Source organism: Heptranchias perlo, chromosome 22, assembly GCF_035084215.1.
Source record: "Heptranchias perlo isolate sHepPer1 chromosome 22, sHepPer1.hap1, whole genome shotgun sequence".
Lineage (NCBI taxonomy): Eukaryota > Metazoa > Chordata > Chondrichthyes > Hexanchiformes > Hexanchidae > Heptranchias > Heptranchias perlo.
Window position 1 is genome coordinate 39,568,598 of NC_090346.1, and position 25,200 is coordinate 39,593,797.

A 25,200-nucleotide genomic window follows, 5' to 3' on the forward strand; every position below is an offset into this window, starting at 1 on the left:
TTCACATAGGATGTTATTTGTGACTTTGGTAAGAGCCGTTTCAGTACTGTGGCAGGGGCAGAAACCTGATTGGAGAGGTTCAAACATGGAGTTGCAGGAAAGATGGGCACGGGTTTCGGAAGTGACAACATGTTCAAGGATTTTGGAGAAGAAAGGGAGGTTGAAGATGCAGTGGTAGTTTGCAAGGACAGAGAGGTCAGGGGTGGGTTTTTTGAGGAGGAGTTCGGTACCTGAGGAAAGGGATCCATTTACAATGTCAGCTAGCACTGGGGCCAGGAAGGAAAGTTGGGAGGTCAGCTGTGTAGTGGGAATAGGGTTAAGAGAACAGGAGGTGGGTCTCATGGACAAGATGTGCTCGGAATGGGCATGAGGGAAGACAGGGGAGAAAATAGAGAAAGACGTGGGTTCAGGGCTAGGGAAGTGGAACCTTAGTTTGGTGGGCAAGGTGAAGGGAGGGATGCGACAGATGCAGCAAAACGGACGGTCTCAATCTTAGCGACAAGAAGCCCATGAGCCCCTTGCACTTATTGTTGGAGGTGAGGGTGGAGAGTGCAGGGGAGAGGGGTTTAAGGAAACGGTTGGTAGTGGAGAGGAGAAGCCTGGGGTTTTCTTTGCATTTCAGGATGATCCTGGGGTATTGAGCAGTTTTGACGGAGGAGTGCAGGGCCCGATAGTGCTTGATGTGATCCAGCCAGATCTGGCGATGAACGGCTAAATCAGTTGTTCACCATATACGTTCAAGTCTGTGCTCCTTGGACTTACGGAAGTGAAGCTGTGGATCATACCATGGGGAATGACCATTAGGACAGCATGCAATTTCCTGTTCTCTCAGGGCCGGTGGTAGCACTCTCACCACTGAATCAGAAGATTATATGCTCAAACTTCATTGCAGGACTTAAACCCACAATTTGCTGACACTTTAGGGCTGTACTGACAGAATTCTGCATTATCAAAGGTGCTATCTTTGGGACAAGATGTTAAACCAAATCTGCTGTTCAACTGGACATAAAAGATCGCATTGCAGTATTTGAAGAAGAGCAGGGAAGTTCCCTTGATATCCCGGCCAACATTTATCCTTCAATCAACACCATCAAAAACAGAGTAACTGATCATTTATCTCATTGTTGATTGTGGGATCTTGTTATGCATAAATTGACTGCCACGTTTCCCTGTGTAACAGCTGTAGCTACATTTTAAAGGTGATTGCTTGGTTGTGAAGTGCTTGAGGACGTGAAAGGCCCTGTGTAAATGCAAGTTCTTTCCTTCTTTCTCTCCTTGCGATTCTGTGCATTTGCTCAGATACCCACCAACCCACACGCCAGTTCTTTTTGCTTCAGGTCACTTTATGCACCTTTCCATTGCTTCCACTGCAAAAATTCCAGCTCATAAGAAGGTGTCATATCTTACTTATCTGTTTGGAGTTTAGTGTGAGTCATTTTTGAGAAAACCAAATTGATGCTTACTTAACATATCAAAGGAAAAAAAAATTAATGGTAAGTCTGTGCATTGACATGCTTGCTCCACCCCTCCCCCCAAAGAGAAATTTTGTTAGTGTGGGCAAAAGTTAGCTCATACATAAAATAACTAGACCATGATGCATATTTTACACATGCACTAACAGACAGTCATTTTATCCCCTATGTTACATGCTCATAGAGTATTTCTATTTCTCCTTTGTAGGAAATACATAAGAACAGGAGTAGTCCATTCAGCCCCTCGGGCCAGCCCCACCATTCAATTAGATCATGGCTGATCTGATCGAATGTCAAGAGTGGAAATTAGGAAAAAAAATAATTTGTCCATTGTGCATGACATCATAATGTCAAAGTAACATCATAAAGCAGCTTCAGCTGCTTGGGTTACACAGGACTGAGTTGTAGCAAGTATTGTAATTATTACTATATCATTGTCAGCAATGGCATATGAGAAGTATCTCAATTTCTGAGACTGCCATATGATACTATAAGTTATCTAGTCAGTATATGTTCCTGTATCTTAATCAGACTTTTCTCTAGATTATTCTTTTATCTCTTTTATTTAACCCATTTTTTCATTTCATTTCCTATATACAATAGTGAAAACACGCCAAGAAAGAAATATAGAAAAATTAAACTTTTTTTTAATATATATTTTCTCATTGTTCTGTATGCAGAAATCATTTTCATCCAAGGTTATACTGTAATAGATAACTTACTCTTTACTCTCAAGTTGCTTTTCTCTTCCCAGTCCTTTGCCTCATCTTCCTGATTTTCTTTTCCAACTGAGCTTTTCTGTATTGTTTATTCCTTTTCTTCCTTTTCTGTTCCTTTATTATTTTCTGCCGTTGCATTTTTTGCTTCTGTCGCTCCTCTTTTTCCTTTATTTCTGATGCTCGATATTCCTCATACATCCCCCTCCTCACGCCCCTCAGTCTCTCATGGGAGACTGATGTGCCTGCTTGTTATTCTCCTAGTCCTTGTTCATTCCTGACCCTATTCTGCTAGGGTTGCCCTACTCCTGTCCCTCTCCCACTCAATCGGCCTCTCTTTTGTATCTCTCCTGCATAATCTTCTCCACAAATATCTGCTGGTTCTCCCCTCTCACTACAAGAGTTAGTGAAGGCAACATTGGGTGGAATCAGTCTCTCGCACATTATCAATGGACATGGCACCTGGCCAGGACTGAACGATGGACTACAGCAGCCCAGAGGAAAAGCCACAGGGTCAGTGCTCCCTTCTGATTGGCAGCTGGCCTGTGGAATATCGAACAACTAAACCCTTATAAGGACAAGAAGCACGAGTTGTGTCTGGAAAGAAGAACGCTAAACGAGATTGATGCCGCAACTCTGCTAATGAGAAAGCTCCAGTGGCTGAACATCATAGCTGCCGAAGCGTAGGAGGTTTGATGGCTGGGAACTGGAGAAACGCAGGTAGATGGCTACACCATTGCAGGGTCTGGAAAAGACGCCCAGCATCAAGGTGAAGTGGTACTAGGGCTACCGCCAAAGAGTAGGAGAGCCCCTCATGTGCTTGTTACCACATTTGCCAAGAGTCCTCAGTGAGCTTTCTTCACTGCTATGGACATCTTAGCATCTTGGCGGCATATGCTCCCACAGACACTGTGAGCTTGGCAGTTCAGGAGGACTTCTATGCTGCCCTTGCCACTGGGTACAGATCCATCAGCAACAACAATGCAGTAATTTGCAGATTTCAATGCCTTATCAGGGAGAACCAACCCGAGATAGATAATTATCGAATAGGTGCTTCATGGTACAGAGAAAAGGACATACATTGATGGAGCTGGTATTCTAACAATGGCCACGTCAAGAAGGAGATCAACCACATATTGGTGAGTCAAAAATGGAAGGTCATGATGAATTGCCAAGTCTACCACAATGCTGAGTGCAGCTTTGACCACTGTCTCCTAGATGCTGATATCTCCATAAGATTGTCAACAAACAGAACAATCTCAGCTTGCTCGTGCATCTGGACATCAGTAAACTAAAGGAGGAGTGTTACCTGCAGGACTATCAACAGAAGGTACAAGAGGCATTGGAGACTGACTGCCCTGGGGATGACATCAAAACACAGTGGTCCATGTTCAAATTAGCATTTATGCAATCAGCCAAATCCTCTCTTGGAACCACAAAGAGAAGGCATAATTAGTGGATTCATGCTCAGCGGTCCATCATGACTGAATATTGGGGCTTAGCATCATGACCCAGACAGACAGACTATACCAAAAGCCACTATGGGTACCCTACATCGATTTCAAGGCAGCAATTGACTCGGTGGACAGGAACTCAACTTGGTTACTTCTAAAGTGAGCAGGTGCCCCGCATAAATTTGTTCTGACTCATTCGACACCTGTACGAAGGTACAACCAGTTGTGTGCGCATAGGCAACGATACCAGCACCTTCTGTGAGACTGGATCAGCAAGGATGCATCGTTGGCTCTGGCCTGTTTCTGCTACCCATGGACTGGATCTTGGAGCATTGTTGGCCAAAGCATGAATGGTGAAGAACTGGGTTTGGAAGCTTTCGCTGACTTCGACTATGTGGATGACGTTGCCCTTCTTACAGTAATGCTAGAGATGGTAAATTTGGCACCGAGTATCCTCAAAGATGAGGCTGAAACCACTGAGCCCAAAGTGCAACTGGCAAAACACCAAAATTCAGCACTTCCGGCTTGCAAATCCTCCATATTCCACCACTGTGAATAACAAAACCATAAAGATATGTGACAATTTCAACCACCTTGGGAGCTCAATGCAAAGCTTAAGTGCCTCTGAAGGAGAGATGCGTTGACAAATAGAGATCACCAGAGATGTTATGTGATCTCTTGATAATAATGTGTGGAAGTCAAGAATCCAACCAGCAACCAAGTTCAGATTATACAACCATCTTGTCATCCCAGTCCTGACATATGGAGCAGATACATGGGCTCATACAGTTTGTGACCACTCAAAACGGGATGCTTTTGACCAGTGGTGCCTCCGACCAATACTTGGAGTCCGCTGGTACAACTACATATGGAAAGCAGAGATCAAAATGTGCGCAGCACAACCTGTTGTCTACGAAAGCGTGAGTCTCTAACGATTGCAACTATTTGGGCATATCGCCCAGTCAGATGAGAACTTTAACATGTAGGGAACTCTGCAGATGTCCCAATCAAGGCTCCCTCCAGATTGATGTGGACCTCAAGGCCAACCAAGGACCATTTGGACCCACGCAGTCATGCGGTTTCTGAAAAAGCTCAACTTAGGCTTCCTCACTGAAGGCTGGAAACATTGCACACCCACTGCCATGCTCCTATTTGGAGTAGATGGTCAATGGTAGTAGTAGTGGTAGTGGAAGGGACTATTCCAACTTCACCTGCAATGTGAAAATGCTGTAGGTGGACCTTCCGACCACAGAAAAAATGTTTGAAGATACAAAACATAAGCAAGTTGGCTAGCGTTTTGGGGCGCCATTTTTGGCACCCAATAGCTTTGGGTTCTTGATGACTTAATATGCAATCTGAGGTATTTCTGGGGCTTTGATCTCATTTCTCTCATTTCATGGAAACTTTGCACAGTAGTCTCTGGGCTCAAAGACTGCCCTTACTGGTCAAACTCATCCCACCCTCCAAAACCTTTCTTACATGCTAATTGTGAATTGACTCTTTATGTCTCACCTCTGTACTGTGGTGCTTGGCGAGTTTCTGACACGTCAGCACCATCAATCTCTTCAGAGTGCTGTCACTGGATATTTGAAAGGCGATGGGGAGAAGGGAAACAGAAGGGGCATGGGTAACAATCAGGAGCAATAACACTCAGTAATTTGTATTCTTAGCTCCACTGGTACTAAAGGTTGGCATAATGTCACAAACTTTATTTAGTCTGACAAAGATACCAGTAAACTAAGTACTACAATTAGATGATTATAATTGTAAATGTGTGTGTTTTCTTTTAAAAAGGTAACATTTGATGAGAGGTTAATAGGTTATAGAACCGTCTATCACTCTGGAAATGAGGTGAATTAGAAAATCTGTATAGGCACCTAGCCAGCTCCAATTTTTATTGAGGCAAACACAACTAGGGTGCTGGCCACCATCTTTGTAATTTATTATTACACTGCACCATCACTTGCATATTTTAACACATATTTTAGGGTTCTTATCCTATTGTCTAATAAGAATTCACATTTAACCTTTCTCTACTAACCTCCAGCCCTCCCAGGGCCAATATGCCTCAATATTGGCTCCCTTCCTTATAAGCGAATAGACCAGTTTCACATTACAAGGGAGTTTGGGATAGGGTCACCTCTTAATTGAACTCTGAATTTCACTGCCAGAGCAGCAGACACTTACAAAAGCAGACTGAGGGAGAGAGGGATGACAGTCAGATTGGGTTGGAGTGGAAGCAGGAGGTAAATAGAGAAGCACGTCAGGCTGAGGTGGGGGGGGGGGGGGGGGGGAAAGCGATAGTTTTTCTTCTTCACCTTATAGTTGGGTCAAAATTCCATAAAATACAGGAATCCTGGTGGAGAAGTGAACACTGGTGGAACATTGCTTCAGGATCTGAGCCTGGCGAAATGCGCCTGTTGAACTGATAATACCCCTTTTAAGAAGCTAAGATTTAAGATGGGGATTTAATGTACAATGGATGACGTTCTCTCCCTCTCTCTTCCCCCCCCCCCTCCCTTACATCAATCATCTGATTAGAATCAAGTCATCTCTCATAGGCTGCAACCACTACAGCAGGCGTCAACATGGAGGAACAAGATGGACCCCTGACTCGAGTAGGGATATTCTAAGCCTGGTTTTTTTTTTGTTTCTAGAGATTGGTGGCTTGGGGGGGTCCCCTTGCGCCAACAGCTGGCTCCGTTGCTAAGGTCCGGGATGTTGCGGCGTCCATAGCAACGGCGTGATCCCGTGATCCAGATCACATCTGCACGGAGTATACAGATGCACGATGCAGAGCAGAGGCACCAGCATCAGCCGAGCTGCTATCAGTAACAGGGATAAAAAGGTGCAGCAACGCTCCCCGTTTACTTCTGCGTGTGAGCTCACGGGGTGATAATAAGACCGTCAACTCGGAAGTGGTCGCTCATGAAGCACAGACGACCCTTTTTTTTTTGTGTTTGTAATGTAATAATTATTAAAAGAAAACACCTGCGATAGGTACAGTTCACTTCAGGCATCCTAGAGACCAGACCCGGCGCCGTTTAAAATGATGGATCTTGGTTAATTGCAAGAATGATGTCAGTAATATGTGTGTTGGTTATTTAGAGAGCTTCATGATGAGCTGCTTTTTAATAGCTAGCTTTATGATGTTGCGTATGTCATAATGCGTCGTAAAAAAGTTTTATGATAACCATATTATGTCATTACTATAATTAGATGTGGTCAAGATCTGTTGCACTAACCTTTAGTTGGGTTGACCAGATTTTGCATAGCGTTTTGTTGTTTGGTGTTGATAGTATTTTTTCTTTTTTTTTTCATTCAAGGCTTAGTTGCCTTAGTTTGTCTTGGATCTGCAGAAACAGCCATTTATCACAGTCCCAAGCTAATAGGATTCCATTTATTTTATAGGAACTGTAGCCACCATGTATGGCAGATGTTGTACAACAGATGTGGAAACAAGATGCAGTAGTGTCAACTTGCCATGGAGACCGAGCACGTATTACAAGGTTGCAGGCGTCAACACCACCCTTGCACCTTATACTAAGAATTTATGTGGGAGGCAGTACCCTGTGATGACATCGTATCCACCAATGACCTCCTGCTCATCAGTGAGTGGGGGTCCCATCATCAACTGCCCCGTGCCTTCGTACCCCGTGATGCATTCATGCCCAGCAATCACTCCACGACCACCAATAAACTGCCCCGTAGTGAATCCTTGCTCTGTGATAGATCCATGCCCTTCGATGGATCCTTGCTCCCCGGCAACTTCTAATCGTATAGCCCTTTTCAGCAGATACACCCAAGGTGAATGGGTGGAGGCCAACCACAACAACTACAAGCAATCAGATTGTTCCAGGCACAATGCCGAGAAGCTCAGGGAGGACACCTCAAGGCTTATCCAGGACAAGGCTCAGCTGACAAGGAAAATACAGAATGACACCAGCAACAACATTGGAGAGAGGGTGGAGGACATCAGCTTCTGGAAATCGGAGCTCGATCATGAACTTGACCAAATGATCATGGAGATTCATGCTCTCGGTCAAATTAAGAAAAGAGTGGAGAAAGCACTGGAAGAGACAGATGCACACCTACAGGTCAGAGAGATAACCATATCAGCTGTAGATTGTTTCCTGAAAAGTGTGCAGCAGTGACATCACAATCATTAATCCTTCAGTATAAATATTATTACATACCAATAGCATGCAGCATACGATCAGATACCCACTTTTGTCAGAAAACTGAACCTAGCATTATTGATTTTTAAAAATAAAATAGATTAAATTTTGTAGGACAGTTTTAAGTCTGGCTTTGTGCCAGCATATATTACATTTAAAAAATGTAGCTTGGAGTGATAACACAGTCTAATTTCCAGCTTCAGATGTTGATTTAAACTGCTTGAGTTTTGTTTTCCTGTTGATGATGTAACCTGAACCCTATTGGACTATCATCCACTCATGGTTCCTCAGCTGTTCATTATTCTGTAGGTAACGTGATTATTTTACTCATCAAATAATGAACTAAAATAATCTGAACAATCAGTGGGGTTTTTGGTACACTCATTGTCATATGCCTCTGGTGGGGAAGAGTAGGTTTGACCTTTTTTCACATACATATTTATGTAGCTATGTATGTTCATAAATGTCAGTTACTTTAAGCATAGACTTCATTATTGATTGAATGAAGGATCATGACCTATCAAAATTAAAGGTATAGCTAACAGAATAATACAACTGGGCTTCCCAACACACACTGTCCCTTTTAAGTTACTCTTGTATAGGATACACGTATCTTTTCCCTCCTTGGTCACTAAAAAAGGACATTATTTAGCTGTCAAGTTAATTTGATTATACCAGAGAGAACACTGTACAGAAAATGAATAAAATTTTACTTTTGAAGAAGGTAACAAACTAAAAGATCTGGGGCATGAAGTGGGGCAAATGGAGCTTGTTTCAGTGGGAGAGCATTTGGGAAACAGTGATCACAATATCATTAGGTTTAGTGTAAAGAAGAGAAAGAACTTGCATTTATATAGCGCCTTTCACAACCTCAGGACGTCCCAAAGCACTTTACAGCCAATTAAGTACTTTTGAAGTGTAGTGACAGTTGTAATGTAGGAAATGCAGCAGCCAATTTGCACACAAAAATCTCCCACAAACAGCAATGTGACAATGACCAGATCATCTGTTTTTAGGTGTTGGTCGAGGGATAAATATTGGCCATGACACTGGGGAGAACTCCCCTGCTGTTCTTCAAAATAGTGCCATGGGATCTTTTATGCCCACCTGAGAGGGTAGACAGAACCTCAGTTTAACGTCTCATCTGAAAGACGGCATCTCTGACAGTACAGCACTCCCTCAGTCCTGCACTGGAGTGTCAGCCTATATTTTCTGCTGAAGTCCCTGGAATGGGACTTGAACCACAAACTTCTAACTCAGAGTAGTTATAGAAAGAGACAAGAAACAATCAAAGGTGATGAATCTCAACTGGAAGAGGGCTAATTTTTGTGAGTTGAAAAGAGACCTGGCCCAGGTGGATTGAAAACAAAGATTGGCAGGTAAAACAGTAAATGGGCAATGGGAGGCTTTCAATGAGGAGATAGTTTGGGTACAGACTAAACACATTCCTATGAGGGAGAAAGGAATGGCATCCAAAGCTAGAGCTCCTTAAATGACTAAAGAAATTGAGATTAATATGAACCAGAAAAAGGATGCTTATGATAAATGTCAGGTTCATAATACAGTAGAGAATCAAGCAGAATGGAGAAAGTGCAGAGGTGAACTGAAAAAGGAAATAAGAGGGGCAAAGACAGTGTATGAGAAAAGATTAGCAGGTAACATAAAAGGGAGCACTAAAAGTCTTCTATAAACATATAAAGAGTAAAAGGATAGTCAAAGGAAGGGTGGGGCTGATTAGGGACCAAAAAGGAAATCTTCTTGTGGAGGCAGAGGGCATGGCTGAGTTACTAAATGAGAACTTTGCATCTGTCTTCACAAAACAAGAGGATGCTGCCAATGTTATAATGAAGGAGGAGGGGATAGAGAAATTGGATAGGATAAAAATAGATAAAGAGGAGGTACTCTTAGTAGCCAAGGGTATTAAGGGATATGGAGCCAAGGCGGGCAGATGGAGTCAGGATATAGGTCAGCCATAATCTCATTGAATGGCGGAACAGGCTTGAGGACTGAATGGCCTACTCCTGTTCCTATGTTCCTATGTACTTAAAAGGTTGGCAGCGCTCAAAGTCACATGATGGGATGTTAAAAATATAAACAAAATACAAAAGAAAGGACTCAAGCCCCAGGACATTAAGCCAAGATTGTGGGAGGTGTAGGGTGATCCACAGCACTAGAAAAGTTGATGCTTCACATCAATCTTCATGTGTGCAGACTACTGCCAGATTTCAGACCCAATGATTTTACCTGAGGAATCTATAACACAGGTAGTCATCAGTAAAGCATGTGTTGTGAAGAAACTCAAAGAAATAAATGTCTGCAATATATCTCAATAAGATGGGATACATCTTAGAGTCCCCAAGGAAATGAGAGAGGTAATAGATGAGGCTCTGGTTAATAATTTTATGAGCTGTATATACTGGACCCGAATACTGGGGATAGCAAAAGTTACATCTCTCTATTGCCTATATGAATGAATGAATGTAGAGCACCTACTTGTTTTCTGATTGGTCCATTCTAACCATGTGGTGGTATCCATCATATGATTCAGATTGAGATCCTAGAACCATAAGAAAGAAGGTGCCCGTGAAAGTTTGATCCTTAGACTCTGCTGATTTTATTTTTCTGGTGACGAGTGCACTCGCTAACTGACACACAGCTAGAGTTTGCACTCACCTCTTCTTCCAATTTTATTTACTTGCTGCTGAGTGTTCTGGCTAACAAACCCAAAGCTTGGAACTCAACTCCAGGACAAAGCAGCCTGCTTGATTGGCACCCCATCCACCACCCTAAACATTCACTCCCATCACCACCAGCACACCGTGACTGCAGTGTGCACCATCTACAGGATGCACTGCAGCAACTCGCGAAGGCTTCTTCGACAGCACCTCCGAAACCTGCGACCTCTACCACCTAGAAGGACAAGGGCAGCAGGCACATGGGAACAACACCACCTGCACATTTCCCTCCAAGTCACACACCATCCCGACTTGGAAATATATCACAGTTCCTTCATCGTCGCTGGGTCAAAATCCTGGAACTCTCTTCCTAACAGCACTGTGGGAGAACCTTCACCACACGGACTGCAGCGATTCAAGAAGGCGGCTCACCACCACCTTCTGAAGGGCAATTAGGGATGGGCAATAAATGCTGGCCTTGCCAGCGACGCCCACATCCCACGAACGAATAAAAAAAAACTCCACACACATCCGCACCCATCCTGAGCCAACTAGACTCTTTGGCTTTCCCGCTCTCAGTCCAACCCAATTGTACAGCCACCCTTCTCATAGCCTGACCCAACTCTGCAACTTGCCTTTCCTGTTCTGATCCTGACGTGGACTCCCACCCCCCACTACTTTCTCCCACTCTGATTCAGCAGCCATGCCTCTACACCCTGGCTATCTCTGGAGCCAGCCCCATAACCATTAACAAGCAAAACCACAAGGAATATACCAGTATTCAAAAAAGAATGGTATGTTAGCCTTTATTGCAAAGGGGTTGGAGTATAAGAGTAAGGAGGTCTTGCTGCAATTATATAGGGCTCTGGTGAAAGCACACCTGGAGTACTGTGTACAGTTCTGGTCTCCTTACCTAAGGAAGGATATACTTGCCTTGGAGGAGGTGTAACAAAGGTTCACTGGATCGATCCCTGGGATGAGAGGGTTGTCCTGTGAGGAGATATTAAGTAGAATGGGCCTATATTCTCTGGAGTTTAGAAGAATGAGAGGTGATCTCATTGAAACGTATAAAATTCTTAGAGGGCTTGACAGGGTAGATGATGAGAACCTGTTTCCCCTGACTGGAGAGTCTAGAACTAGGGGTTATAGTCTCAAGATAAGGGGTCAGCCATTTAGGACTGAGATGAGGAAGAATTTCTTCACAGAGATAGGGATGGGTGAGGCCATGGTGTGATTTGAACACGACAAGGAGGATTTTAAAATCAAGGCGTTCGATGAAGGGGTGCCAACGTAGGTCAGGAAGCACAGGGATGCTGGGTGAGCAGGACTTGTTGTGGGTTAGGATACGGGCAGCAGAGTTTTGGATGAGCTCAAGTTAATGGAGGGTGGAAGATAGGAGGCCAGCCAGGAGAGCATAGTCAAGTCTGAAGGTAACAAAAGCATGAATGAGGGAGATGGGCTGAGGTAAGGGCGGAGACAGGCAAAAATAAGGGAGATAAATATCTGTTATCAACAAAGCTAATCAATTACTTGAATGGATCTTGATAACATTGGAGCATAAGTTGAAATAGGTAATTGTAATGTATATATTGTTGATTATGCCACATTTGGAATATTGTGTACAGTTTTGAGTACCTTACATTGAAGCGGATTCAAAGAAAAGGGAAATGATGATTCCGGGAGACAGGATTCTAATTTATGAGAAAAGACTCACAATACTGAACTTGGCATTAGAGAAAAGAAGAACATTTCTCAGTCCCTTAAAATTCTGAGGCATGGCTAATGTAGGTGAACAGGCTATTTGAACTGGACTGCGAGCATGCAGTTGGAGGACACAGATTCGTAATGAACAAACCTCAAATAAGACTAAGGATAAATTTTTTGCCCACAGTGATGGATATGTTGAACAGGCTCCTAGAAAAGGTAGTTGATGCTGTATAGATTATCTCTTTCAAACAAAAAAGAGTGGGTAGATATCTAGTAGCAAATGGGTTTGAAGGTTATAGGCATAAGTATAGACTGAGATGATCAAATACTCCATGGGACACAGTGGTTCCTGTGCTTCTAGGCCAAGGGCAGGCAGTAGGCTAGGGTTGAATAATGAAGATGTGAGGATGGGTGATTAATAATTTGGTATATCTGAACATTTAATACATATGAAGAAAACAATTATTACCTATATATAGAAAGCATTTTTGTTTGTACGATTGAATCTGATGTTAAAGCAAACTGATAATGCTGTTTTTGTGCCTTCTCTGTATGCTAAAAGGAAAAAGACATTCTTCTAATAATTTTTTTTTAAAAACTTTCACAAAGAAATTGGAAGTAGATGAACATGGAAAAAATAACAAGGCCTACTCCAACAATGTGCAAAGGACAAAAATAGCCACTGAGCTGGGCCAAGTCTATTAAGCAGTCATTAACATACTAATGAACCCAAAGACTACAGTTCCAGGAAAATTAGTTTCCCATGCTAACTGCTTTAAAAAAAATTCAGCTCACACTGTGATTCTGAAATACACTAAATTAACAGTAATAAAGCTATTTTTGTTGCAAAGAGAAGCTTTATTTCTGTAATGTTTCTGTTGAACTAAAATAGGCACTTAAAATTATTTTTAAAGACTTTTTTCTGCTCTCCTTGTCTTCACTTTCTGAATTCTCTCCCTTCCCATTCTCTCCTTTTTCACCTTTAGTTTTACTTTTTTCTATCTTTTATATCCTTACAAAATCGTTTAATCGATTCTAACCCTTTGTTTCTCTAAAAAGGTTAAATTCTAAGTCCGCTCCCATGGCCCAGGAATGTGGCGGAAAAAAGGCAGGTAGACCCCAGGGGTACGGACCAGCCTGCCGGCTGTTTACAGATAGGGGATCCCCACCCCAAGAGGCAGCCCACACCTCCTCCACTCCCAGTGGCTCTGGTGCAGCCATCCTCCATTACTAACACCTGCTATCTGAGAGACAATGGGAGCGGTGGTTAAGATCTAAAGTTGTTAAAGCTATTGTTAAGGCTGGAAAGTGCCCAGTAGAAAGATGAGGTTCTGTTTCTTGAGCTTGCGTTGAGCTTCATTAGAACAGTGTAGGATGCCAAGGACAGAGAGGTCAGAGTGGGAGTGGGATGGGCAATTAATGTGGCAAGCGACTGGAAGGTCAGGGTCACGCGTGCAGACTGAATGGAGGTGTTCAGCAAAGTGATCTATGGGGGTTATTAATTGGATTGTGCAGAGCCCATTTTTCAAGTGGAACATGGACGCTGAAGAGTTTAATATGGCGTGCGACTTGCGTGCAATCAGTCCGTGCCGGGATAGCATCACGTGCCAAATTGGGTAGGGTGCCCCGGAGTCGTCTAAGCAAATGGAGGTCCCAACACCCATTGTGGGCCCCTTGGGTATTTGGATTGCGACTAATCGCAGCATGCGCCATGCGTGCTGCGGTTAGTTTTCTCGAGCCTAAAGCATCCAAACCAGTGGTCCTTAAATGGACCGCTGGAGGCTGCCACCAAAAAGGTAAGTAACTTACATGAATGTGGACCTCTGCCAGCCACTGCTCGCCACCCTCCCAATCTGCCCCTGGACTTACTATAGGCTTGGTGCCGGCATCCCTGCAGGCTGACTTTCCTCCTCTTTGCAACTGCACACTGCCCCTTGGGCACGCGAGTGCCCCCAGCATGCCAGTCGTGTCCTGATGGCAGAAGAGGTTCAATTTCACAGGTCCTCTTGCACAGTGGTTATTGCCCATGATCTTTTAAGTCCATCTGAGCAGACAGATAGGAGCCTTGGTTTGACATCTCATCTGAAAGAAGCCACCCGCAATAGTGCAGCGCCATCTCAGTACTGCTCTGAAGTGTCAGTCTAAATGAAGTGCTCAAGTCCTGGAGTGGTGCACAAACTCACTACTTTCTGACTCATAGGTGAGTGCTACCATTGAGCAAAGCTGACATTGCATTAAGCTTACATCAGACATTTAGTTAAGCATTGTGTTTATCATCAGCATTAAGCTAAGCATTGAGTTTACGGCACTGAAGTGGAGATTATTATCACCAATAGATCATAAATCATTACAGACAGATGTAACTTATTGGAGTATCTCAGCTGTACTCTCTGGAATTCCCTCCCTAAACTCTATTATTAATTTACTGTTTGGAATCAAGGACTTAAGATATTAGCTAACAGCAGTTACATTTTACAGGTGGAACATTCCGAGGTCCTGCAGCATAAACAGGGCCTTGAATACAGCAGCATTATCAGAAAACCACAGATGCATTAATGTCAATAGATGGGAACATAGGAATAAGAGTGGGTCAATCAGCCACTCGAGCCTGTCCCGCCATTCAATGAGATCATGGCTGATCTGTATCCTAACTCCATTTACCCGCCTTGGCTCCATATCCCTTAATACCTTTGGCTAGCAAAAATCTATCGATCTCAGATTTAAAATTATTAACTGACATAACATCTCCTGCTTTTTGTGAGAGAGAGTTCCTTTGTGTGAAGAAGTGTTTCCTAATGTCTCTCCTGAATGGCCTGGCTCTGATTTTAAGGTTATGTCCCCTTGTCCTAGACTCCCCCACCAGCAGAAAAAGTTTATTTCTATCTACCCTATCAATTCCTTTCAAAATCCTAAAAACCTCAATCATATCACCTCATAACCTTCTATATTCCAGGGAATACAAGCCTAGTTTATGTAATCTCTCCTCATAATTTAACCCTTGGAGCCCTGGTAACATTCTGGTGAATCTGTGCTGCACACCTTCCAAGGCCAATATATCCTTTCTAAGGTGCGGTGCCCAGAACTGTACACAGTACTCCAGATGTGGTCTAACCAGGGCTTTGTATAGCTGTAGCAAAACTTCGTGCCCTTTATATTCTAGCCCTCTAGATATAAAGGCGAACATTCCATTAGCCTTTTTGATTATTTTTTGTATCTGACCATTTCATTTTAGTGATCTGTATACACGGACCCCTAAATCTCTTTGGACCGCCACTGTTCCTAGCTTTTCACCATTTAAAAAATACTCGGATATATCCTATTTTGGTCCAAAATGGATGATCTCACATTTACCTGCGTTGAAATCCAGCTGCCACAGTTTTTCCCACTCACTTAATCTACCAATGTCTCTTTGTAATTTTGTGCTCCCATCTTACTATGCCACCAATCTTTGTGTCATCAGCAAACTTAGATATATGGCTCTCTATTGTGTTTTATAAGTCATTAATAAATATAGTGACTAGTTGAGGCCCCAACATAGATCCTTGTGGGACACCACCAGTCACTTCCTTCCAATTAAAGTTTATACCCATTATCCCTACTCTGTCTTCTACCGCCTAACCAATCTCCTGACCAGTGCAATAATTTGCCTTCAATTCCATGAGCTTTAATTTTAGCTAACAATCTCTCATGTGGAACCTTATCAAATGCTTTCTGGAAGTCCATATAAACTACATCCAAAGACATTCCCCTGTCTACCACTTTAGTTACTTCCTCAAAAAATTCAATTAGGTTCATTAGACATGACCTACCCTTTACAAATCCATGTTGGCTCTCTCTAATCAACTCAGATTTCCCTAAGTGCTCAGTCACTCTGTCCTTAATTATAGATTCCAATAACTTTGCCACAACAGATGTTAGACTAATAGGTCTATAATTTCCTGGTTTCTCTCTCTCACCTTTCTTAAATAATAGAGTTACATTTGCAATTTTCCAATCTAAAGGGACAATTACTGAATTGAGAGAGATTTGGAAGATTATGGCTAAAGCATCTGCAATTTCCTCACCTAATGGACAAAGCAGTTGTGATTTTCTTGCTTGCTGTGAGGAGAGTTATGATCCTACAAGTTTTATTTCTGTCCAATTAAACACTTTCTTAGTCTTTCAACAATTACTCTTAACACTTCTTTGTCCTTTCTAGAAACCTTCCAATCTAGGGGTGGCATAGCATGAGTTTATACACCTTTGTTTTTACTAAGCAAATCCCACTTAAGAGACAGGACCATTAGTAGCCAATCCAAGATGACAAATTTGATCAAAGGTATCAATTAGTTTAATGAAGGACAGGACGCCTGTTGTGTGCTACACTCCTTTCCTTTGCTGCTGGCATCTAGGTTATGACAACGGGGCCTTGATATCAATTGCCTTCCAGGACATCCTTACTTGTTAGTCTTATTTACAAGACCCATAGCACAAAATCAATCCACTTGTCTACAATTTGACAGATTCTAGTTATAGAGGCATCATTCTTCATTGGAAACCCTTGGTAGCACTAGGATGTATAATGCAGAATTCCGTTGCCTGAGACTTACTTTTGCAGAATACAAGGATTAACCCTTTTAGATTTCCTAGAATGTAATTTAGATTGCCTGTTTTCCTACATTCTCCAGCTCCTTTTTGAAGAGTTTCCATTATTTTACCCATTATTGATGTTAAGCTTGGATCTGCCAAGTTGTCTAGGTCAGATTTGTCACTCTTTTTAAATTGTAAACAATTTTACAACACCAAGTTATAGTCCAGCAATTTTATTTTAAGTTCACAAGCTTTCGGAGATTTTCTCCTTCCTCAGGCAAATGTTTCAAGATCTCCTTGAAGCCTACGCATTTATACATATTGAACAATAATACATGGTGTTTACAGACACCATGTATTATTGTATTACTCTTTTTAAACGTAGATAACGAGGTAGATCTTTGTCTTCCCCGTCTGGGTGGTAATCTGGCTGGGCGGAATACATGGCCTTCACTGATTTTCCTTCCATTGATATTAATGGAGTGATAATCAGGCGGTTTCTACAAAGGGCTTGCGACCTGCCCTGCCAATTACCACCCAGGCGATGAAGATGAAAATCTACTCCCTCTATGTATGCTTATTTTCAACCTTTCAGAATCTCAACAGTGCATGAGAATACATTCCTTCATGATGATAACCAATGCCCTACAAATTTCCTCCCAAGCTTCCTTCGACATCCTAGGATATCTACCATTTGGCCTAAGAGGTTTTCTAGTCTTCAACTAAGTGCCTCTACCTCATGGACTTCAAAATTCTCAAAGATATTTGATGTACTACAAAAATATAGTACATTAGAATGGTTATTATCCTCATTAGTAAATGTTTACAGATAATATTTATGACCATTTTTTCTTTGGTTTTGTTGCCTATTTTATCATTTAAAATTCTAACCTCCTCTCTACTTCTTTACTATCTTTCAGTATTGTATTTAACATTTGTTGTTATATTTATCTCTAGGTCCCTTTCTATGCCTCTAACATCTTTCTTAACCTGTTTCAACAAATTCCTTAACTTGTCCAGAAGCCCTAGGCTTGACTCGGCCCGAGCCTTTAACTTAGTTAAAATTTCAGTCAGGGTAAATTTTTACAGTTCCTTCAACTTATTTAGTTAAATTTTCAGTTACAACTTTAAAATAGTCTTTCCCATTTACTTAAATATTGAGTTGGTATGGTTGTTTAACGGCCACCTTCTGTGTTTGTTGTGAGATGTGACTCTCAGATCTGATTGATCCTTGTTAATCACGTTTGAAAATACTATGTGGTTAGCATGGACGATCAGAAAATAATTTGGAATCCTCAATTTTTATATGTAGACATTCATACAGACATAAACATTTTGCTGAATAGGTAAAGAAAGACTTGCATTTATATAGTGCCTTTCACGACCTCAGGACGCCCCAAAGCGCTTTACAGCCAATGAAGTATTTTTGAAGTGTAGTCACTGTTGTAATGTAGGAAATGCGACAGCCAATTTGCGCAGAGCAAGGTCCCACAAACAGCAATGAGATAATGACCAGATAATCTGTTTTCGTGATGTTGGTTGAGAGATAAATATTGGCCAGGACACCAGGGAGAACTCCCCTGCTCTTCTTCAAAATAATGCCATGGGATCTTTTACATCCACTTGAGAGGGCAGACGGGGCCTCAGTTTAACATCTCAATCGAAGGACGGCATCTACCGACGGTGCAGCACTCCCTCAGTACTGCACGGGGGTGTCAGCCTAGATTTTGTGCTCTAAGTCTCTGGAGTGGCGCTTAAACCCACGATCTTTTGACTCAGAGGCGAGAGTGCCATCAACTGAGTCATGGCTAACACCTAGATTAGTGCATCATCTGTAATGCTGTTCAAAACCATCTAAAAATATATGGAATGCTTAAATAAATAAATCATGGTTATATAAATAAAAAAAACATTTGTATCCCTCATGGACTAAAGTTACAAAAATGCAGAATGCCTTCTCTATACTTGCAGTGAATGTCATCCATTAACAAATGTAAAGACTATGAATTTACCCTGAGTCCTAGTTACCATAGATTTTCAAGAAAGAAAGAACTTGCATTTATATATATAGTGCCATTCTTCGAACATCCCAAAGTGTTTCACAGCCAGTGAAGTACTTTCATAAATTGTCAATCGAAGTCTGTGTGCAGTTCTCCTACCTCGAGACTGCATAAACTTCCAAATAGGCACATAAAAGTGATGTTAGCAGTGAAACCACTGACATCATGCGTACCATCCCCATACCCATTCTGAAAGTCTCTTAAGATTCTCCTACAATGCTGTCTATTGCTTTAGCAAGTTTAAAATAAGCCCATAAATAAAATGTTCTAGAAGCTTGACATGAATAAGACAATTGTAAACAATTTTACAACACCAAGTTATAGTCCAGCAATTTTATTTTAAATTCACAAGCTTTCGGAGGCTACCTCCTTCGTCAGGTGAACGATGACGAAGGAGGTAGCCTCCGAAAGCTTGTGAATTTAAAATAAAATTGCTGGACTATAACTTGGTGTTGTAAAATTGTTTACAATTGTCAACCCCAGTCCATCACCGGCATCTCCACATCATGAATAAGACAAGTATTGTTTTTGAGTGTAATTGCTTTCTTGCTTATTTCAGATGGTTCAAGAATGTTTATACCATCGTGAAAAGAGGATGGGCATCGACCTAGTCCACGATGAAGTGGAGACACAGCTACTTGAGGTGAGTTACACACAGAGATACCACTGGGCACAATAACAAACTCAAGTTGGGACAGACTGTAGTGTCAAATGACAGTCACAGTAGCAGCCAAGTTTCATCAGTGGCCAGAAAGCCTCCATTGTCCCCATGGTTCCAACGACCAACACCACCTCACACATAGCCTTTTGCTGCAAGGCTTTGTGCGTAATTTAGAATCCCCATATTACACTTAGTTTGCCCTGCCATTGTCTGCATCAGAATGTATGCCCTAGAGTTGGTAAAACTTAAATGCTACTCACTTGTCTAATCAAATGAAAGTATTTGGGGAAATTAACATCTTTACAAATTATAGCCTTTCCACAGGTGTATGTGTCAGAGAGCTATGTGGCAGCAGATAATGAATGGTTAGCAGTGAGATATGGTGCAGCAACACAATCAAGTGGGCCTCAGTGATGTCATAAATGAATCAGAGACGATCAGAGCCCTGAGATTAATGCCTTTAACTCCTCATTAATTCTCCTATTATTGCAGCTTGCATTTTAATGATGTAAGCTGCCTGAGTAGTTATAAATATCACCTGAACCCATTAGCTAGTATAAGCATCTTATAGCTCAGCCATATTCATTGATCAGCGTGAATTTATCAGCAAATGTTCTTTTTTGCCCTGCATTGCTCACAAATAGGCTGATATCAGCGGGATGTTTATAAAACTGAGACTGAATCATTTCGCACATGTGAAGTGAAAAGCTGCTCTGCTGGATCACCGCAGCTCTTAAACTTTGTGATGCGCAGGCCCAGGCACACTGGTTAAGCCGATAGCAGTCCTTTCATAACTTTGGCTTTGCTTTTTAGTTCTGATGGATAATGTTGAACATTGGCTTTGGAGAGACTCAAACTAATTGAGGTGACGTGGAAGTTAAACCAGGTCATTGCTGTGGGTGTTAGCTCTAACATCTATATAATGATGAGTAATGTAAGGAATGTGTGACCTATTAGTACCTGTTGAGAAATTGTTGTGGAGGCTCTCGTGTTATTGTGCTGAAGATGTGCATTCAATTGATTATTGCTGGGATTTCTTCCCCGCTTTCAAATTGATTTCCATTTACCATCCACAGCACTGCTATTAAGGAGAAAGCACATCACATTGGAAGGCTCATATGTCCCGTATGTGATTCCCTAATGCCCATATGAATCAGAAATTGCAGCAGAGTCAACATACCCATGTCTACATAGTACAGTTGCAAGATACTGAAATCTGTGTGAAATGGGTATTGTTTTAAACAACAACTTGCATTTATATAGTGCCTTTAATGTAGTAAAATGTCCCGAGGCACTTCACAGGAGCATTATCAAACAAAATTTGACACCGAGCCACATAGGAGATATTAGGACAGGTGACCAAAAGCTTGGTCAAAGAGGTAGGTTTTAAGGAGCGTCTTAAAGGAGGAGAGAGAGGCAGAGAAGTTTAGGGAGGGAATTCCAGAGGTTAGGGCCTAGACAGCTGAAGGCTCGACTGCCAATGGTGGAGCGATTAAAATCGGGCTGCGCAAGAAGCCAGGATTGGAGGAGTGCAGAGAACTCGGAGGGTTGTAGGGCTGGAGGAGGTTACAGAGATAGGGAGGGGTGAGGCCACGGAGGATTTGAAAACCAGGATGAGATTTTTTTAAATCGAGGCATTGCCGGACCTACATTGCCAATATAGGTCAGCGAGCACAGGGGTAATGGGTGAATGGGACTTGATGCGAGTTAGGATAAGGGCAGCAGAGTTTTTTATGAGCACAAATTTACAGTACTTCCTCAGCGTTGGACTCTGATATGTTATGGGTGGGAATTCTTGATCTTGCAAGATCATAATGTAGATTTCTACCTGCAGCAATGTTCCGGAGAATCAGCAGCAGCAATAGATAAGGGTCTGGGGATGATGCCAAGGGATGGAGTTGGGACCGTGCTGATTGTCATCCGAAAACTCGGATGATCAAAACGTGGGTTGCCTACGTCAAGCCTGGACACTTAGCATGCATGGGAACTCAAATGTGTGAAAAATTAGGAATGACAACCTATGTCTTACTGCTTTATGGCACAGTACCTGGTTACACCTGCCATGTTATTACACAAAGGGTGGTAGAAGTTTGGAACTCTCTTCCGCAAACGGCAATTGATACTAGCTCAATTGCTAAATTTAAATCTGAGATAGATAGCTTTTTGGCAACCAAAGGTATTAAGGGATATGGGCCAAAGGCAGGTATATGGAGTTAGATCACAGATCAGCCATGATCTTATCAAATGGCGGAGCAGGCACGAGGGGCTGAATGGCCTACTCCTGTTCCTATGTTATTTAGTAAAGAGGCAATCCTCCAGGAAAGATCACTGGAGTTTGTGGATTAAAACCTCATACCTTTTGATGACTGTCATGGTAGTAGAGAGGTCAGTGGACTTTTTGTCTGAATCATAGAATCAATCATAGAATCAAAGAAAGGTTACAGCACAGAAGGAGGCCATTCGGCTCATCGAGTCCACGCCGGCTCTATGCAAGAGCAATCCAGTTAGTCCCACTTCCCCGCCCTTTCCCCGTAGCCCTGCAAATTTTTTCTTCTGGGCCCTGTTGGCAGAGGATAGTATATACAGATAAAACTGAACACCTTGCTAATGCCGCCCTGCTCTCTTGTGTTGTGAGTGAATCTTAATCATGATAAGATTCTTGATACTGTGAGTGCATTTTCTTTTATACGGCCGGTGTGCTGGGTCCTGCTCATAACACAGGTTCTTCACCGGGGATTGTTAAAAAAAATGTTGACATAAAATATAATAGTGAATGTGACAGTATCATGCTGTAACAAATTTATTCTACGTAGGTGCGGTATTACAGCCATTGCTAGTGTTTGTTTCCGACACAAAGGGGGTTAAATTCTCCTTGGGCAGGAACGCAAATCGGGTGCTATAGAATCGGCGTCCATTTTACACTCACCCCATTTTCGTTTCCATTGGATTGCAATGGAGAAGAAAATCGGACGGGATGCGAAGTGGGCTGCCGCATGGCTAGAGCCAGTTTTGGGCTCCCGTCCCAAGTCCAAATTCATCACCACTGAGAGGGAATTATCCACTTTGGGGCAGAATTCTGGCATTTTCCTGGGTCGGGGTTCGTTCCATATGCACGGTGGGTCCTGGAGGGATTCCTGCCAACAAGAGGAAGCCCATGCGCCAGTGCAACCAAGGTAACTCCGACGGTGCTGCAGCGGGGATGCTGCTGCAGCACCAGAAGAGGCGGCAATGCGCCCCGAAAATTGGGATCAAGACAGCCATGAGGGCCTTGGCAAAGAGTGATGCCTTCAGCAGGTAAGTGCTGAGCCCGACTTGGAGAGAGAGGAGACTGCTACAAGTGCCTCTCCTTTCATAGGGAAACTCAGGGCCTTTACTGCTATTTCCTACCATTGCCTGTCCGTATGGCAACCCTGGAAAATGGGGCAGATGGGAGGGAAATCCTCTGAGCACCCAGGGCCCAATGGTCCCACCACCATTTGCATGCGGCAGACGGAGAAGGAGTGGCTTGTGGCAGTCCCAGCGGAATGGGAGGCGGCAAATCCTGGTTGGGGCAATGAAGTGGCAGAAACTGCGGTGCCTGCTGCCATCTGTATGGGGGTACCCAGCTCCTTCCCCCTCAGAGAAACAAATTCTGCACCCCTTTGTAAGTGGCCAATAACTTTTTTAAAATGTTAAAAGTTTATCTGTTCTTCAGAAGTCCAGGCTGCTTCCCTGGTCTGGATCCTCCCATTTGCATCCTTCTGGAGACCAATATTCTTCATCTCATGAGGCTCCATGCTTCCTCAAGGCATCTGACAGGCGGGACCAAGGAAACTCCTCACTTGGGAGTCTCCGCTCCCTTTGCATCACTGGCCTTGTAAGGGGCAAGAAGAGGCCCTTACTGGATCAAGCGGGAACTCCCAGTGTAGGCGGGGACCTGGCGTATCTGGGCCCTGGCCTATCGCTGGGCCCTTCCGCTCCACTCTCGCTGGGAGTGCACCAGAAGGGTGGGTCCCAATTATTTTGTAACCACACAAAAATTAGACAAGTTTACCAGAAAATGCTCCAAACGTTGTGTTTTTATCTCTTCAAAGGAAATGAGAATAGTCAAATGTATTCAAGAAAGATTGAAAAGAGCCATAGAGAGATCTACTGCACAACTTGCGTAAGTAAAGTTAGTTTTTATCCTGCAACTGCACTTATAGGATTGAATGAAAATTCACTGGATGCAATCAATTTTGAGGGTATATTCTCTGAGTCCTTGCACATTGGGAAATCGTGGACATCCAAGGTACTCAGCTGATGCAAGGATTCAGAAAATGTACTCAGTGATATCCACTTCTAAGATTAATTCTAATGAACCCATGTTGCTCATCCCAGCACAGAATATAACAAAACACGGGCCATTCCCGGTATTGGCCCACAAACGTACTATGGTAGATTATGTACAATTTCTGATCTCAGCCATACCTTCTTAGAGGGAGGAATCAAATAGTGGCCAGCTGGTTGTTTCCACTGTGTTCCCTGGCCCTTGGTTATCTCACACATCTCCTAGCAGTTTGGACCACGAATGGCAATGACAGACACCCAAGAGTAGGTCACCTGCTACCTCTCTAAGCCAGGGAATGCTGCATGCCTTGGGGAGATCATAGCTTGGCTTTTCTGATGTTGGTTGCCCATTATCACAGCGTTAGTCTGGGGCAGGGGCAGAGGTGGGGGGGAGGTGGTGTTGGTAGAGGAAAATGGGAGGGAGTTCTGTCCCACATAGTGGTAAGGTTTGTAAGGTGGGTGTTGCTGAACAATGATGTTGGAAGCATCCGCCCCAAAAATAGGCCGTCTGAGCCTTTCCAAAGGCTTTCAGAATTTTTGTCCCTCCAATTGTGACACGCCCTTTTAATTTTCCTCTACTGCTGCAAGCCATGGCTAAAAAATTAAGAATTGATACCGTGCTAATGGCATAGAAACTCCTGGGTCAACTAAGTGTAATTCTTCACTGATCCACGTGCAGAGTTGGGCAAGAATGGGGAGTACAGTGATGGTGGGAGTGGAAAATTATCTGTAAATGAGGGAAAAAAAAAAGACAGACATGCATTTATATAATTCCTTTCACCTCAGGACGTCCCAAAGCACTTTACAGCCACTTTTTTTTGAAGTGTAGTCACTGTTGTAATGTAGTGAAATTTAAAGGGATGGGGACAAGAAACGGGGTGAGTCGCAAATGACCCGTTAGCAGCCTTTGCCAAGACCGAAGTGGGCAGTGGATGGGGTTTAAGTGACGAGCAAAAACAAAGGGAAAGAAAATGCCACGTGTAGGTTTGGGGCCACAGCTGACTAGTTCTGTCACTGGTAGTTGCGTGTCTTACTGTGCCTGTTAACAGTAGCTGTCCTTACAGCAGATGGCCCAGCTCTGCATATGGCTCTCTGCCAACTCTAACCCTGTGAAGGCACTTCCCCATTACCAGGTAGGTGTGACAATGCCTCAAATATGATTGGTGGCATCCTGGCAGTTGTGGACAAACAGGCTTTGCTGGCTGTTGATCAGCCTGGCAGCTCTATGTAAAGCATGACGTACTGTAATTGAGTGCTGCTGAGGAACCAGCACAATGGTTGGTCAGGCCTATACACACATCCGTGCCTTCAGGCCTGCTGTCACATTCTACTTTGAGAGATGGAGTCTCCTCGTGCACTAATCATCTGTCGAGTAGGGGTTTGGTCACCTCTGTCTGCAG

The 25,200-nt window shown here is 43.0% G+C and overlaps 1 protein-coding gene across 3 annotated transcripts in view; it reads left to right on the forward strand.

Annotated features, from left to right (window-relative positions):
• Positions 1–25,200, forward strand: part of LOC137340686 (tektin-3-like) — an 82,438-nt gene that overhangs the window by 11,422 nt on the left and 45,816 nt on the right. Inside the window, exons 2-5 of one of the 3 annotated variants that reach the window (XM_068003346.1) lie at positions 6,300–6,490; positions 7,054–7,739; positions 19,391–19,474; positions 23,566–23,636. In XM_068003346.1, coding sequence (XP_067859447.1) covers positions 7,068–7,739; positions 19,391–19,474; positions 23,566–23,636 — 827 coding nt within the window. In that variant the 5' untranslated portion in view covers positions 6,300–6,490; positions 7,054–7,067. Of the gene's footprint in view, positions 1–6,267; positions 6,491–7,053; positions 7,740–19,390; positions 19,475–23,565; positions 23,637–25,200 lie in introns of those variants that run through there. The other 2 variants (XM_068003345.1, XM_068003343.1) reach the window with 2 other exon arrangements.